The sequence below is a fragment of the Delphinus delphis genome, chromosome 10 (genome assembly GCF_949987515.2).
Source record: "Delphinus delphis chromosome 10, mDelDel1.2, whole genome shotgun sequence".
In the NCBI taxonomy this organism is placed as follows: Eukaryota; Metazoa; Chordata; class Mammalia; order Artiodactyla; family Delphinidae; genus Delphinus; species Delphinus delphis.
In genome coordinates this window covers 22,630,383-22,647,485 of record NC_082692.2, presented here as the reverse complement: position 1 = coordinate 22,647,485, position 17,103 = coordinate 22,630,383, and the positions used below count along the sequence as shown (strand labels likewise).

At 51.0% G+C, this 17,103-nt stretch overlaps 2 protein-coding genes across 4 annotated transcripts; one reads left to right on the top strand and one right to left on the bottom strand.

Moving 5' to 3' along the window:
• Positions 1–1,618: 1,618 nt before the first annotated feature.
• PRR3 (proline rich 3) lies at positions 1,619–7,542 on the bottom strand. Of its 3 annotated transcripts, XM_060023366.1 has the most exons (5): positions 7,258–7,542; positions 6,653–6,781; positions 5,865–5,927; positions 3,188–3,478; positions 1,619–2,904 (listed from the first exon to the last, which is right to left on the bottom strand). In XM_060023366.1, exons 2-5 carry the CDS (start codon positions 6,756–6,758, stop codon positions 2,798–2,800), a joined length of 567 nt encoding a protein of 188 aa, XP_059879349.1. In that variant the 5' UTR covers positions 6,759–6,781; positions 7,258–7,542; the 3' UTR covers positions 1,619–2,797. The 3 variants fall into 3 exon arrangements, 2 of the variants coding, with proteins under 2 accessions (XP_059879349.1, XP_059879351.1); XM_060023368.1 differs by lacking the exon at positions 5,865–5,927; XR_009520960.1 differs by lacking the exons at positions 1,619–2,904; positions 3,188–3,478; positions 5,865–5,927; positions 7,258–7,542 and adding an exon at positions 3,791–4,037 and having other exon boundaries at positions 6,653–6,786.
• Positions 7,543–7,803: 261 nt separating this feature from the next.
• GNL1 (G protein nucleolar 1 (putative)) lies at positions 7,804–15,784 on the top strand. The gene is made up of 12 exons (XM_060023365.1): positions 7,804–7,977; positions 8,395–8,560; positions 8,926–9,062; positions 9,228–9,379; positions 9,497–9,568; positions 10,547–10,754; positions 10,902–10,997; positions 11,407–11,601; positions 14,173–14,351; positions 14,430–14,592; positions 14,831–14,971; positions 15,350–15,784. Exons 1-12 carry the CDS (start codon positions 7,905–7,907, stop codon positions 15,586–15,588), a joined length of 1,821 nt encoding a protein of 606 aa, XP_059879348.1. The 5' UTR covers positions 7,804–7,904; the 3' UTR covers positions 15,589–15,784.
• Positions 15,785–17,103: the final 1,319 nt, after the last annotated feature.

Sequence of the window (17,103 nt, the reverse complement as noted above, 5' to 3'; positions counted from 1 at the left end):
AGCAGGGGTTCTGAACACCTGAGGACCTTGTGGTGGCATGATTGGCACACATGCCTTGTACTACACTTCTTGACTTGTGAGAGAAATAAACTTCCATCTTGCTTTAAGACTAATTTTGGTTTGTTACAACTGAACTTAAAACTCATAACTGGGCCAAAATAGGTGCTTAATATTTAGAGTGAAGGAATGTGTCCACACTCATAGCTTCAACCACTACCTATATGCAAGTAACTCAGATTTATGTCTCTAGTTTTAATCTGAGTACCAAATCTGTATATCCAGCTACTTACTTTATATCTCTCCTTGGATGTCTTAAAAGATGCAACCATTCCAAAAGCAAATTAGTGGCATTCTGCCTGTTTTCTTCTAATACCTTTTCAAACAGCACTTGGTTATGTGAGCCAGAACGACCCGACCCTGGGAAACCTAAAATACTTCCATTTTGGTCTATTTCCAAATGTTCATGTTTCTTCCACTCCGCTACCCAAGTCTATACCACCACCAACTCCCTCGGACTGCTCAAGTAACTTGCTAATGCCACTTCCAAGCCTGGCCAGCTCCATACAGAGGTCATCTTTTTGAAAAACCTATCTAATCTATGATACCCACCTGCCTAAAATTCTTCAAAGTCTTCTGTCTTAAGACCCAAATCCTCATGTTCTGCAAGGCCCTGAGTCGTCTAGCTCCTTTTCCTTCTCCTCGCCTCTCACTCTTCCCATCTCCTCTTAGCGACACCTTTGCTCTCCCACCTCACCTCCTGCTTGTGCTCAGAGCTTGTCTCACCTGCCATCTCCCCAGACTCCGTGTATTACATGCTCCCCCACCACGCCTCCTTTTTTTTTTTAATATAAATGTATTTATTTTTTATTTATCTTTGGCTGCATTGGGTCTTTGTTGCTGCGCGCAGGCTTTCTCTAGTTGCTGCGAGCTGGGGCTTCTCACTGTGGTGGCTTCTCTTGTTTCAGGGCACAGGCTCTAGGCGCGCAGGCTCGCTAGTTGTGGCACGCGGGCTCTAGAGTGCAGGCTCAGTATTTGTGGCGCACAGGCTTAGTTGCTCTGCAGCATATGGGATCTTCATGGACCAGAGCTCGAACCCGTGTCCCCTGCATTGGCAGGCAGATTCTTAACCACTGTGCCACCAGGGAAGTCCCCGTCTCACTTCTTCATAGCACTTCTGACAGGTACTTCACGCATACTGGTGACTTCTTCACTAACGTGTCTCCTCTTGTAGATTTTAAATTCATTGATTTCAGCTCTCCATTTTCTCTAGCATCTAGTACATTGCCTGGCCCACATGCACGCTAGAGATATTTGTTGAAAGATTGCTTTGTCATTACCACTCCATAAACCTCAAACCATAAATGCAGGTAAAATGTTTAAAAATTACTCCATGGATACCCGGCCTTTCCTTTTTCTAAACAAAACTTTACCCTTGAACAAAATGCAACCTGGTCGGGTTGATTCCCATAGGTTAATGGGATGCCACTGGTTTCCTCAGACTGGAAGAAACTTCTAGCAACACTGCGTATGAACTAAATGAAGAATAAACTGACTCCAAGAAGAACAGCCTCACCTGCACCTCCTGAGATGACTGGAACACAGGGATTAAAGAAAATGCTTGTTTCCGCTGCATTTATTACTAATATAAAAACATGTTAGAAAGAAAAAAAAAATTCATTCTCAGTTCTCCAACGGCTCTCATCCCTCCCTCTTGCCCACACAACTCCTGACCCATTTCCCCAGGGCCAGTTCAAAACTGAACCTGTTCACTGCCGTTTTCACAGAAAACAACCAGTGCCAGGGATGCAGGGGAAGAAGGTTGGAAGAGGGCGACAGTACTGTCCAAGTTCCACCCACAGTTAGACCAGGTGGAGATTCACAGAATTCAAACGAAAGGGCTGGTGGCCTCACAATGACATAGTCTAACTAAAACGGGCTGGAGAGGAGATAGGGTAGAGGACATCTCTCGGGCCTGTGTCAAACCCAGAGAAACTGATACCGGGAGAATGGGGAGGACCAGGCAGGCAGCCTTGTGGAAGTTTCACAGTTCTCCCACGTCGGGAGGTGGGGAAAGTCTAGAGGCCACCAACGGCCCCACGCATTTTGGCAGAAAAACTCACTCTAGCGTTGGGAAGTCACAAAAATGCCATGGACACTGAGAAAGGCTATGAGGGGATGCACAGTCTCACAAAGCACAGTGATCACAGACCATAGCGGTGGAGATCATGCTACTGATGCAGAAACTACAAAATCCAAAAGCAGGGAACGTGGCCTCTCAGGAGTGACTCTGCACCAGTCATCCCAACTTGACCCCAGGTCAGACAAGCTGGTGAGTGTCACAGAGCAGCTGACAACACTGGGGGAAGGGGGTGTCACATAAAAAGGACTTAAAACAAGCAGCGAGAAGGGAATGGTAGGAAACTGCTCCAGGGCTCTCAGGAATCCAGGGCGCTACCTGGGGCTGGGTGGACAGATGCACAAGAAACAGCACCAAAGAGGTTTCCTGTTCTGCAGTCAGCTGGCGAGGGGGAAGAGGATCCAGGAGGCAGTTGAATGGAGCAAAGATGGGGTCCCGGAGACGAGTCTCTGGAGGCTGCATCAGAAGGAAGAGTGCACACCGTGCACCAGTCACGGAACACAGCTCTGGACCCCGAGTGGGGGAGGTGGTGATGGAGCTGGGCATCACTGACTGAGGGTGGCAGGTGAATGGCCTCGCGGTAGCCATCACAGGGCCACAGGGAAGTATATGGCCGCCAAGTCAGAGGGCTCCTTCCAGTCTGGATGGGAAGGCACAGTCTCACAGAGGAGGTCCATTTACGCCAGGGTGGTAGAAGGCACAGAGGTCCTCATATCGACAGTGGCCCTTTTTGGCAAAGTGTCGGCAGACGGGGCGGTCAGATTTGTCTGTGAACAAGCGAAAACCGGGCAGTTTAAAATGCGAGTAAGAAAGAAACAAATGTAACAAAAAGCAGAGATAGAGAAGGCAGTGAGATTTCCTACTCACTACCATTTCCAGATATGATGGAATGGTAGTCTTTCTCCCGGGAGAAAAAACATTCAGGGCTACTCCTACTTCAAAAGGACAAAGGACAGCCCAAAGAAGAAGAGCCATGGGCATTCTGGACATGAGGTCACTTTGGGAGTGATGGGTGTTCAATGTGTGCAGGCATAAAAAAATGGACCTCACCTTCCATAACCTGGGGTCCATCCTTGGGTGGGCAGGTATTCTTGATAAGAGACCAGCTTTTGAGCCTTCGAGGATTTCTCTGCTCTTTGTGAAAGCCTCCCCTGGAGGGACCCCCATGGCCTGGTCCAGGAAAAGGAGGCTCAGCATTGACCCCCCACCAACCACGACCATATGGGCCAGACCTGGGGCCTAGGCCTCCCCGAATTGGGCCTCTGCCCCGGGGAGGAGGTGGGAGACTCAGCAGTGGTGGGATCATTGGTCCCCTTGATCCCGGAGGACCTCTGTGAAGAGCTGAAGAGAGAGAGAGAGAGGGAGAGGGAGAGAGGGAGAGAGAGAGAGAGCAAGAGAGAGAGAAACATGGAAAGGTGATCAATGGCTAGCTTAATCCAGATAATGAAGCCCTGATTTTTTAAAAACTTTTTATTGAAGTACAATATACATACCAAAAAATACACAATTTTAAGTGCACAACTAAATCATCACCAAAGTAAACACACCTGTGTTTCCACTAACACAGGCTAGAGAAGGGATAGAGCCTTATTAGCACTTCAGAAGCCCCACCCCCTCGTGCCCCTCCTCCCCCACTATCCCACCCTACTCCCCAAAAGTAACAACTATCCTGACTTCTAGCATCATAGGTTAGTTTTTGCCTGTTTTTGAACTTTGCATAAATGAAATCATACAGTCTGCATTCTTTTGTGTCTGGATCCTTTCGCTCAACATCATGCTTATGAGATTCATCCAGGTTGCCTGTAGCAGGAGTTCCTTCATTTTCATTGCAGTGTAGTATCCCATTGTATGCACATACAACTTATTTAGCCATTTTACTGTGGTGGATTCCAGTGTGGGGCTATAACGAAAAATGCTGCTATGAGCGTTTTTATACGTGTCTTCGGTACACACATGGATTCATTTCTGTTGAGTGTATACGTAGTAGACATATACTGGGTCCTCAAGTATATGTATGCTCAAGTTTAAGGAAGTCAAACTTTTTTTTTTCCAAAGTGGTTGTACCAACTCACACCCCCACCAGCAGTTGTTCCATAGACAACCTGTTGTTCCTTGACAACACTTGGTAATGTTGATCTTTTTCAGTTTTGCCATTCTGGTGAGTGTGAAAAGTGGTGTTCTGTTTTGAAATTGTGGTTAAAACATGTAACATAAATTTTGCCATCTTAACTACTTCTAAGTGTACATCTCTGTAGTGTTAAGTAAATTCATCTTGTTGGAAACAGATCTCCAGAAATTTTTCATCTTGCAAAACTGAAAGTTTATAGCTACTAAACAACTCTCTTTTCCCCTCCTCTACCCAGCCCCTGGCAACAACCATTCTACTTTCCATTTCTATGAATTTAACTACTTTAGATACCTCAGATCAGTGGAAACATAGAGCAGTTTTTTTTTGTGACTGGCTCATTTCATTTAGCATGGCCTCAAGGTTCATCCGTGCTGTAGCATGTTACAGGATTTTCTTCCTTTTGGGGGCTGGATCATATTCCATTATATGATTATACCACATTTTCTTTATCCATTCATCCATCAACAGACATATGGGTGGCTTCCATGTCTTGTCTACTGTGGATAGTGCTGCTATGAACATGGGTGTGCAAGTCCCTCTTCAAGATCCTGCTTTCCATTCTTTTGGGTAAATACCCAAAAGTGGAATTGCTGGGTCATACAGTAGCTCTATTTTTAATTTTTTGAGGAATCTCCATAATGTTTTCCATAGTGGTTGGACCACTTTACAATCCCACCAACAGTACACAAGGGGCTCAGTTTCAAACTTATGTGTTTTTATCTTGCATTTATTTGATGACTAATGATGTTGAGTTCTTATTCATGTTTTTGGCTATTTAGAGATTGGTTTTTATCAGGTGGCTGTTCTGGTCTTTTGCCCATTTTTCTAACAGGTTGTCAGAGAGTTTTTATATATTCAAGATATGAGCTCTTTATTGGTTATATTCGTTGCAAGTATCTTCTACTCTGTGGCTTCCTACTAACTTCTTAATGGTGTGATTTGATTAACAGAAGTTCATATTTTCTAACATAGTTCAGTTTATCTTTCCTTTATGGTTAGTGTGTGTGTTTCTTGTCTGTTTAAAAGCTCTCATCTACTTTAAGCCCATGAAATACATTTGTTTTCTAGAATTATTTCTTTACCCATGAATATCCAATTAATTCAGCATCATTTACTGAAAAGACCACTATTTCAGTTCCATCTTCATCATCAATGAAATGGCCACATATGTGTGGGTCTATTACTGGACTCTTTATGCCGTTCTGTTGATTTATATATCTATTGTTGGGCCAATACCACACTGTTACAACTACTACAAGTTTACAATAAGTCTTGATATTCAGAGTAAGCCCTTCCACTTCAAGATTATCTTTGCAACCTCTCACCCTGATCCTCTGCGTTTCCATACAAAAACGTAGAATGTTTATTTCTACAAAAACACTGTAGGGATTATAATTGGGAGTGCACTGAATCTATAAGTCAGTTTGGGAAGAAATGACATTTTTACAACATTGAGTTTTTCCAGGCTGTCAATACACAACAACTCTCCATTCATTTAAGTACAAAATTCCTGATCTTTTAAGTCCTTTCTGGGTTTTAGTCCCTCCCTTGCTCCCTTCTCAGGACCTAATCAAAGGATGAGAGCCCCTTCCTCCTCACCTGACTTGGGGTCACCAGGCTTTCCATTGGCCATGGGGGGAGGGCCCAGAAGGCTGGGTGGTCCTAAGGGCAGACATAAAAATATGGTCATCAGAATGGACTAAAAAACTGATGATCCTGTTCTTAGATGTTTGTCTTCTATTACTCATTTCTTAATCTAACCAGCAAAGCCAGGTATGTTCTCAGCAGTGTTATGAGTTCTCACCCCATCTATTTCCAAAGCGTTTTCAGGATTTGCAAAGTGGAGACTCAGCCAAGTCAAGGGAGATAATGAGGGAAGGATACTACAAACTTTCTCTTTCCCTTACATTGTTGCTATCCAAAAGATCCCAAGGGATTCCAGAGGTAATCCAATTCCTCTCTTTCACTGCTGGCCAATCAGATAGCTCTCCCCCCACCCCCCACCTCCGAGTAGTTTACAGAAGGCTGCACTTCCACATTCCCCGTGAACGTCTGGTCACAAATTGTCATCCCAGTCATCGCAACCTACAACCTCTCTAGGGCCCCTCTCCCCTGTCGTTTTGCGGCTGCGCACACGAGCTCTTTATCTTCTCCCCTGCCTTCTTGAGAAAGGTTTAGTGGCTGGTTTGAAGTTGAGGGTTCAAGTAAGAGAACTCATTTAGTGTTCCATCCCAGCCAGGCCTCCCCCAGACCCAGACCCAGACCCAGCCCCAGCGCGTGCGCCCTTCCTCCTTCCGTTGGAGCCCCCTCCCCCGCACCTTTTCAGCCCCCAACCCCTCGCCTCGGCCGGCTGACAGGCATGTGCACACAACTCCCGGGTTCCTCACCGATGGGACTCCCATCCTCCTCATCTCCAGTCTCTTCCCGCTCTGGCAGTGGGGGCTGCTGCTGCGGCTGCTGCTGATGATGATTCTGCTTCTTTCGTTTCGGCATCGTGGTTGCCGCAATGGCTGCAGCTGGATTTGGAGGGCAGTGAGGAAGGGGCACGCTGAGATTCTGTTTCCGCTTCCGGGGGGCAGTGGACAGGGAGGGTGAGGCTCCCGCCATTTCACTTCCGGAAGGCTGCGGGGAAACTTAGTGCGGCTGTTCTCACATCAGCCGCCTCCCTCAGTCTCTGCCAGGCATGGCAGCAATCTCAAACCTTTCCTTTGCTGCGTTTCTATAAACGCTGTAGAAAAAGTTGCTCGCTCCTCCCCTCGCTGAAAAAACCCTACAGCCGGCTCCTCATAGTGTGCCATAGAGTCGACAGGCTCTCGGGCCAGAAGGCCTGAGAAAACACGGCTGTCGCACCCTAAGATCGCCACATCCGGTCCCCGGTTTCTATGGTAACAGCTGCAGGCACAACTTCGTGCCCTATGACCTCCTTCCAAAAATCCTTGTTCCACCTGGGTTTCCCTCCTCGGCCGCGCGCTTGCACTTAGGTGCTGCTTACCATCGTTCCCACGAGGAATTTGGGTCCCAGCAGGGCGGTGCCCAGGGCTCTCCAGACCACCACTCGCCCCTCAAGACCTCTCACTCTGTCCCCAGTGTAGCCCATCAACTTGGCTTCCTTCCCGGGACGCGCAGTCGCGACTTTCCTCTAAGGTCCAGCCGGAGGATTGGTAAAGTAGGTTCTGCGCGTCCACGCCCCTTTATCCCGCAGGTGGTAGGACCCGCCCTCCGCTCCACCGCCCCCTCCAGGTGAGTGGTAGCTTCTCCCCGGCTCGCAAGGTAGTGATGACACGCGTCCCCCCTCCTCCAAACGCGATTTGGTAGCGTCCGTGACGAAGTTAGCCCGACCCTCCCACGCGCGCCTCCTTCCTAGCCGCTGCTGCGCCCTCTCAGCTCCACTGGCTCTCACGTGCGGGTAGTCCACCCCGCATCCTCTCGCCTCGCTCCCAGTGGAAAGTGACTGTATTTCCCCCTGGTTGCCTTCCACCCGGGCTGCCTGGGCGCATCGGCCTGGTCCGCCCGCTGACGTCACCTTCCAGTCCCGCCCCCTCCAGTGTCCCGGGCCCTTGCGGCGGGGGCTGGCTCGGGGGGAGTCAGTTGAGGCGGCTGGAGCTCGGCGAAGGGCGGGCCAGGTGACTGGTCCGGGCCATGCCGAGGAAGAAGCCTTTCAGCGTGAAGCAGAAGAAGAAGCAGTTGCAGGACAAGCGGGAGCGGAAGCGAGGTCAGTGCGGGAGCCAGGGGAGGGGGCGGGGCTCGGACTCCCGCACATCTGGGAGGAGGGGTGTGCCCGTCTCACCTCTGGGAGGCGTGAGAGGGGGTGGCGGCCGCGCGCCGACGCGCGTGGGCGACCGCGGAGGGGATTCCCTCACCCCAGCCCCCTACATCTGGAAGGGGTGGGGAAGGATGGAGTGTTGGGGGAGGGGAATCCCTCCAGCTCCAACGGGGCGTCATCCCAGTAGATCCCTGGAGGAGAAGTGCCTCCCCCCACGCACATCCGGGAGGGTCCTGAGCAGAGTAGGTGGGAGGGTCCGGCCTCAAAAGACTGGGGTGGTGTGGGGAGGAGCCAGGCCGACCGGGTGGGGGGTCTTCTGGCCCGGGAGAGCTGGCCAGCCCTGGCGTCACCGGCTCCTCCCCGCAGGGCTTCAAGATGGGCTGCGATCCAGTTCCAACAGCCGCAGCGGGAGCCGGGAGCGGCGGGAGGAGCAGACCGACACCTCGGACGGGGAGTCTGTGACCCAACAAATCCGCAGGCTCAACCAGCAGCCTTCCCAGGGGCTGGGCCCACGAGGCTATGACCCAAATCGGTGAGAGTGGACAGGGGGCTCTGGCCCGGGCTTCCCCGCCTACCCGGAAGTCAGAGCGTTGGGGGAAAGCCTGCTGCCGTTGGGGGAGGCTTGAAACTGGTGGGGCTGGGTTACCACGGTTCTCCGCGGGCCGCTGGGTCACCGGAGCGGTCCACAATCTTCCCTTCTGGAGGAGCTGGAGAGAGTTTGGCTTTCAGAAGGGCGAAACTTAGGGGAAGGCCTGCTGTTGCGTGAAAAAGATTTGGGAGAGGGCCGACTCAGAGGGGAGACCTGAACTCTGGAGTGAAAGCTTTGCGAAGTTGCCTGCCCAAGAGGGGAATTTGTGGCCAAGGATTGTGATGGATGACGTGGTCCCTGTCCTGTAGATACCGGCTGCATTTTGAACGAGACAGCCGGGAGGAGGTGGAGAGGAGAAAGAGAGCAGCCCGGGAGCAAGTGCTACAGCCCGTCAGTGCTGAGCTGCTGGTGCTGGACATCTGGGAGGTCTATCAGCCCGGCTCCGGTGAGTGAGAGCTCAACGCCTGGATGCTTGGGACAGGCAGTGGGCTGGGGAAAGGAGTTTGGAAGAGTAAGAGCTGACCGGGAGGAAGAAGGGGTCTGGGATGGATGCACCCTTGAGTCCTGAAACTATCCTCAGACTTATTTGGATTTTTTCTTGATTTCTCAGTCCTGGACTTTCCCCGACGTCCTCCTTGGAGCTATGAGATGTCCAAGGAGCAACTGATGAGCCAGGAGGAACGGAGCTTCCAGGAGTATCTTGGGAAGATTCATGGGGCTTACACCTCTGAGAAACTCAGCTACTTTGAGCACAATCTGGAGGTGAGACTAGAGTGGGGACAGGAGTGGGGCATAGTCACCCGTGGTCAAACTGGTCTGGGGTCATGCAGGAGAGCGACTCTGGGCTCAGGTTCTCTTCCACTGACCTTGTCTTTTCAGACGTGGAGGCAGCTGTGGCGAGTATTAGAGATGTCTGACATTGTTCTGCTAATTACTGATATCCGACATCCAGTGAGTCCTGGGGATGAGGGTGGGTAAGGGGCAGGAGGGGGGAAGATTCTTGCTGGGTAAAGGGCAGAGGCAGGAGTTGGGAGTCAGAGAGGTAACCTCTTCTTTTCAGTCTCCTCTACCCCATCCTGATGTCTGCAGTCAGGAACTCAGTCTTCATTCATCAGTGTCAGAGCCTGTCACTCCTCCCCTGGCCAACTGCCTTTCCTCTCCTTTATTTCTTTGATGGAAAACTGCATACACATCCTGTTTCCTAGCCCACTAGGGCTAAATAGAAAGTCCCAGTGTGGAGCTCCAGGGGATTCTGTGAAGGGGGCTTCCCTGTCATATTAGTCACTACAGAACTCGTCCTCACCTGGGATGCTAGGGTAGTGGTTAAGGCTCTAGACTCTGCTGCTAGGCAGCCCTTGTGTGACCTGGCTGTGCCACTTCACTGTTGTCCTCCAGTGGGAGAAAGGGAGGTCTGGAGTCTGTGCGGACCTTTAGGTTGGAGCTCCGTAACACGTACACACGCACTCCTACATACTCACAGACATACATGTGCATTCACAAGCTCACTTACGCAGCTACACGTGCTCAACACAAACATGCACACGTGTGCGTGCACACACACGTTTGTGTACACATGTAGACAGTTGTGTACCTGTGAAAATAGATATTAAATTCTATCCCACCCCCAGCCCTGTGAGTGATCTCAGCGTTTAGCCCGGTATGTTGGGGGTCTCTGTTTCCTTGTCTTCTTTTTAGCTCATTTCCATTCCTAATCAGGCCTTACAGGAAGCCCCCCAGAGACAAACACATAGGTGTTACTTATGCCTGCTTTGTCTTCCTAGTTCAGTTTGGCTGATTTATCCTTGTTGCCCCAGAATCTGCTTCCACCAGGGTCTTGTCTCCAATCTGTGCCTGCTGTGTGAGGAGCTGGAGGCAGAGAACTCTGGGTTGACCTCGCATCACTCCCTCCTCCTACCATCCCTGTTCCAGGTTGTGAATTTCCCACCAGCATTTTACGAGTACGTGACTGGAGAGCTAGGGCTGGCCCTGGTGCTGGTCCTGAACAAGGTGGATCTGGCCCCGCCGGCTCTTGTGGTTGCCTGGAAGCATTATTTCCATCAACACTATCCCCAGCTCCACATTGTTCTTTTCACCTCTTTTCCTCGGGATCCCTGCACCCCACAGGACCCTAGCAGTGGTGAGTGGGCAATGAGGAGGGCAGCGTGGGAGAGGTGGGGTGGCAAGGGACAAAGGGAGACCTGATCTAGGGCCTGAGGGTGGTGGGAGAGAGGGGGTACATAAGCCCCATGGGGTGTGCTCACGCTTTTGTGCCCTCTGATCTCAGTCTTGAAGAAGAGTCGGAGGCGGGGGAGAGGATGGACTCGGGCTCTGGGGCCGGAGCAGCTGCTGAGAGCCTGTGAAGCTATCACTGCGGGGAAAGGTATGTGCCCCTTAGAGGGGAGCTGTGGGAGGCCGTGGGGGAGACCCAAAGTCCCAAGTCATTTTGCTCACCTTTCCCAAAGTCAGTCCCTCTATTATGGACTCAGGTGAGAGGCCATGGGGTGGGGTGGGAGAGGGAGCAGCCTGACTTGGTGGGACAAGAGAGGCAGCAGGGAGGCAGGAGCCCCACTGGTTTGCTGTCTTCAGTGTTGCCAGTGCTTTTCAGAAACTCAGAAATGCACCCGATTCCAGGGTGGAGTCAAGTGAAGGCTGGGGAGAGTCGCTGTTGCGCAGCTTGGCCCTACCCAATCCAGAGGGCGCCACTTACATCAGCTGTGCAGTGCATGGTCTGCGCCATCGTATACAGTGGCCCTGGGGAGAACCTTCTTCTTCTTTCCTTCCCTGCACAGTGGACCTGAGCAGCTGGCGGGAGAAGATTGCCCGGGATGTGGCTGGAGCCACCTGGGGTAATGGCTCTGGGGAGGAGGAGGAAGAGGAGGACGGGCCGGCCGTCCTGGTGGAGCAGCAGACTGACTCAGCGATGGAGCCAACAGGCCCCATACGGGAGCGCTACAAGGACGGGGTGGTGACCATCGGCTGTGTGGGTAAGGAAGCGGCGGCCACGCATGGCGGCCTCCTAGGAGGCACAGGGTTTCAATGTTTGGAAAAGAGAGAAGGTGGTGAGGTCCCATTAGGCTCCAGGGTCTCTGAGGGCAGAGGAGGCTTTCTGCTGTCGTGGAAGGATCACGGCACACCTGAGTTAAATTCTGCTTCTCAGCGTATTGATCTCAAGCAAGTTATTTACCCACTGTCAGTCTTAGTGACTTTGATTTGAAAAATGAGAACAATGATGCTCAATTAAAAGAACGGACGAGGGTTTCCCTGGTGGCGCAGTGGTTAAGAATCCACCTGCCAATGCAGGGGACACAGGTTCAAGCCCTGGTCTGGGAAGATCCCACATGCCGCGGAGCAACTAAGCCGGTGCGCCACAACTACTGAGCCTGCGCTCTAGAGCCCACAAGCCACAACTACTGAGCCCACGTGCCACAACTACTGAAGCCCGCGGCACCTAGAGCCCATGCTCCACAACAAGAGAAGCCACTGCAATGAGAAGCCCGCACACTGCAACGAAGAGTAGCCCCCGCTTGCCACAACTAGAGAAAGCCCGCACACAGCAATGAAGACCCAATGCAGCCAAAAATAAAAATAAATTTATATATAAAAAAAAGAATGGATGAGAGGAATGGAGGGAATAGTGTAGAGAGAGCCTAACAAAGCCTGACAGATAGTGATAATAGTAATAATAATAATGTTAAAAATTAACATCTTCGTGATGCTTGCTGTGAACCAGGCACTGTTATACGATTTACATATTAACTTTTTTAGTTGTAATAATCAGTCCATCATAGAATGATCATTAAATTATAGTAGTAGCTTAGAAGTGTCAGTTTCTTTCTTGGTCTTAACTCTTTAAGTCTAAGGAGAATCTTCCCTATTTTAAAAAATATTTTATTTATTTATTATCTAAAAAAATTTTTTTATTTTTCACTGCATTGGGTCTTAGGTGCGGCATGCGGGATCTCTCATTGCGGTGCATGGGCTCCTCTCTAGTTGTGATACGCAGGCTTCTCTCTAGTTGTAGCGTGCGGGTTTTCTCTCCCTAGTTGTGGCGCTTTACAGTAAAACTCTTTTAAAGAGGAGAGAGGAACAAGGCTGGCGGGGGTTGTCAAAGGAGAGTCTTATCCCCCCACCCCCTTTTGAGAGGAGATACAATCAAGGAACCCATGGATACGGAGGGCTGACTGTACTATGCCATTTTATTTATTTATTTATTTTTATTTTAAATTTTTATTTACTTATTTATTTTTGGTTGCGTTGGGTCTTTGTTGCTGCGCGTGGGCTTTCTCTAGTCACAGTGAGCGGGGGCTGCTCTTCATTGTGGTGTGCGGGCTTCTCGTTGTGGTGGCTTCTCTTGTTGCGGGGCATGGGTTCTAGGTGCGCGGGCTTCAGTAGTTGCGGCACACAGGTTCAGTAGTTGTGGCTCGCAGGCTCTAGAGCGCAGGCTCAGTAGTTGTGGCGCATGGGCTTAATTGCTCCGCGTCATGTGGGATCTTCCTGGACCAGGGCTCGAACCCGTGTCCCCTGCATTGGCAGGTGGATTCTTAACCACTGCGCCACCTGGGAAGCCCTATGCCATTTTATATAAGGGACTTGCGCCTCCAGGGAGTTTGGTATCTATAGGGGCTCCTGGAACCTATCCTCTGTGGATACCAAGGGCCAACTGTACTTGAGTGGGTTGTAAACAGAGTGCAGTCAGCACCATGGTGCATCTTTGCCCAGCCTCAGTCCGCTGCTGAATGGCCAGAGTTGCATTTTACAGGGTTGGAGTTTTGCCAGGTGACTAAGAAGAAGGGGAGAGGTGGGACCAGGGAGTGAAAGGTCTATGAGGCGGACTGGCTGTAGAGCTGGATCATGGAATCTAAGTTGCATAAGAAGGGAAGTGAGGACATGAGTTGGGTATTGAATACTGTTCCCAAGCTAGTCAGTGTCAGAGGTTTATTGGAATGGAGGGACCAGAATAAGTGAGCTGGAAAGACGAGATGTCAGGGCAGAGAGAGGGGTGCTTGCAGGTGAGATTTGGAAGGTGTGAAGTGACAGGTCCAGGGTAAGACCACAGAGGGGGGATGGAAGAAACCTTTTGGAGGGAGATTCTGGCACTGGGAGGCCAGAGTGCTGTAGAGGAGATGCGTGGTGGAAGGTGGTGGTCATGAAGAGAGTGGCAGTGAGCCCCTGGGCTCTGTCTTCTCCTTGGAGAAGTTTGATAATCATGAGATGCATGTCTCACTTAGACTACTGCAGACACAGTGCCACGCGATTGTATTTGTTTCTCATTTCATCCTAACCACTCTGAGATTGGAGGTATCTGCTCTGTAAACTGCGGAAACAGAGACTCAGAAAATTAAGTAAATTGCCATGAGGTCACAAAGCTTAGGTAAATGGGGAGGCCAGGATTCAGCCCTGGCAGCCCAGAGCCTGATTTGTAACTTGCGATGTTATACCGCTTCCTCTCTTTCTTTCTGCACCTTAGTTCTCCATTCATCTATAGCTATAGCACAGCATCCTGCCTGTCACAGAGTAAGGATCTGTCAGGTGTTAATTTTCCTTGTGTTCCTCAGGTTTCCCCAATGTGGGCAAGTCCTCGCTGATCAACGGGCTGGTGGGGCGGAAGGTCGTGAGTGTCTCCAGAACCCCGGGCCACACCCGATACTTTCAGACCTACTTTCTCACCCCCTCCGTGAAGCTCTGTGACTGTCCAGGCCTCATATTCCCCTCGCTTCTGCCCAGGCAGTTGCAGGTATAAGGGCAGAGGGGCCAGAGGTGGGGAGAATGCAGGAGATGGAGGAAGGTGCTGAGTGCTCTTGTTTCCCCTCAGGTCCTGGCAGGGGTCTACCCCATCGCCCAAATCCAGGAGCCATACACTGCCGTGGGCTACCTGGCCTCCCGGATCCCTGTGCAGGCCCTGCTCCACCTGCGCCACCCAGAGGCCGAGGACCCCTCCGCAGAACACCCGTGGTGTGCCTGGGACATCTGTGAAGGTGGGCTCCACACGCCTGGCTTTCCTCCCCTTGCCCTATCTCCTTTCCTCTCCTTCCTCAGAGGTCCTGCCATCGATGGGGCAGCTGGCCAGTCACCCCTAGGCTTCTGTCTCAGGGCCAGCAAGATCTCGGGCCTGGAATATTCTGGGGGAAACTGGAAGGACTGTGTTAGGGGAGTGGGATGATGGTGACTGGGCCTGGTTGATGGTCTTCCCTCCCCATTCTTTTCTCCTTCCAGCCTGGGCAGAGAAACGTGGTTACAAGACAGCCAAGGCGGCCCGAAATGATGTGTACAGAGCGGCCAATAGCCTCCTGCGGCTGGCACTGGATGGCCGCCTCAGCCTGTGTTTTCAGCCCCCAGGCTACAGCGAGCAGAAAGGTCAGTCGGCCAGTGTTCTTCCCTAGCTCCTGCTGTGATGGAGGCAAAAAGGTGTGGGCTTTGTAGGTGTGAGGATTCGGATTCTGTACCCATAGGCCAGCTCTGTGTTACTAAGCAGCTCTGAGATGACTTCCTGCTCTATAGAACCAGGGTGGTTAGTTGCCTTCTGGCAAGGTGGTGGTCACGTTTGGAGTTAATGTGCAACAGAGCTTCTGTTCTGTGCCCAGTACACGAGAGGTTGAATGAATGCGTGAACAAATGAATGGCAGCAGCTATAAAAGTCATTGTTATTCTTAGTCTTTGCCTCTTCCCCATCTTGGCCTGGCATTAGTTTCTTGCTCAAAACTCTCCATTCTTTTTCTTGTTTTGGTTCCCCAGGCACCTGGGAGTCCCACCCAGAGACCATGGAGCTGGTGGTTTTGCAGGGCAGGGTGGGGCCCGCAGGTGACGAGGAGGAGGAGGAGGAAGAGCTGAGCAGCTCCTGTGAGGAGGAGGGAGAGGAGGACCGGGACGCGGATGAGGAGGGGGAAGGGGATGAGGACACCCCAACCTCAGCCCCAGGGTCCAGCCTGGCCGCCCGAAACCCCTACGCCCTGCTGGGCGAGGACGAGTGCTGAGTCCCTGCCCTGCGCCATCTCCCCCCCCCCGCCCCACCCGTATCTTTGCTTTTGGACTGACCTGGGGGTCTCTCCCGTCTGCCACCCCAATTGTGAATAAAGATTGTCTGCTTTGTAGCCCCTTCCCCAGATGGACTGAGGTGAGAGCAGCTGTCTCAGGCTGACAGCTGTGGGAGGCTCCACTGCTTTTCTCCCTTCTTTTTTCGTGCATTCTCTCTGCAAAGGAAGAGTCCTCTTAGGAGTTAATTCAGTGGGTTCTAAGGCCTGAAACCCGCTTCCTCTGCTCACACTCCCACTTGCACCTTAGGAACCCCATCATCAACATGGGGAGGGGAGGTCACTTCAGGCTTTTGAGGCCTGGTCTAAATTCAGCCCCCTTTGGGAATTTGTGTCAGTCCCTCTGGGATTGGAGCAGCCCCCTGTGCCCCCCCCCCCCCTCAGCTGTCAGACCTGGGTTATTCGAGGAGCTTCTGGGAGAAGAAGCAGTAAGAGAAGATGTCACAGCTGATGTCTCCAGGTGAGATATTTATAGGATTTATTCCAATTCAACAAATATTTATTGAGGTCTGACTGTGTGTCTGGACTTATGCTAAGCACTGAACATATAAAGCTGCACAAACACGCCTGACCTAAATATACTGCCTGGTCGTGGTCAAGACCCCATTAATCAGGCACCTAGCTTTTTGGATTAAGATGGGGGTATAATGTCCTCCAAATCCTTAGGGCTCATATAGTATAACTCTAGAACTTCCTGTTGATGGAGGTATTTAGTTAAGACTCGATGCTTGTGAAAATGTTACTTAAACGTGTATGAGTAGTCTTGATTAGTGGCAAAAAAGTAGCATGCACGTTTATGATTTGAGCAGAAGAGCCCTTTGAGTGTAGTGTCAAGTTTAACTAGTTAAAAGCCTGTAACACTAGGGGGTACTAGATTCATAGGGGAGGGCACAGAGCCAGCTTCCTGAATCCCACTTACCCGGGTTTGAGATGGAGCCAAGGAGACCCGGTGCAGGTTCTTAGCTGGCTTACAGTGTCAGGCACATCTCCGCAGGGGTCAGGTCTCTTGTGAGTCAGGGCACTTTAGGCCTTGCTGTACTTCTCCCTTGTCAAGCAAGCAGCTGGACTCCCAGATTTAATTCTTGGAGAAAAGGAAGAATGGGCTTTGGTTTATTGACTGCCACAATGTTGTCTGGGTCGGGTGGTAGCAAAAAATGTTGTTTGATAGGTTAGCCATTAGGTGTAGGGGTGAGGAGAAGAGGACGTACCAGATTCTTCTCTTCACTCTAAAGCATTCTATTCAGGTTCTGGGTCTTGGGCCAGTTTCTGTAATTCCAGCAGAGACCCTGTCACCCCAGGAGCAAAAGAGGCTGAGGTGTTTGGGCCACACATTTCCTCCAGTTCCCTCCTCCACTGGTCCCAGTGAGGGCATAAATCCTGGAATTTGCACTCCAATGCAAAGTTTAAGTACTACCAGCATGTGAATATGCGTGAGGGTTGCCCAAAATGTGCCGTAAA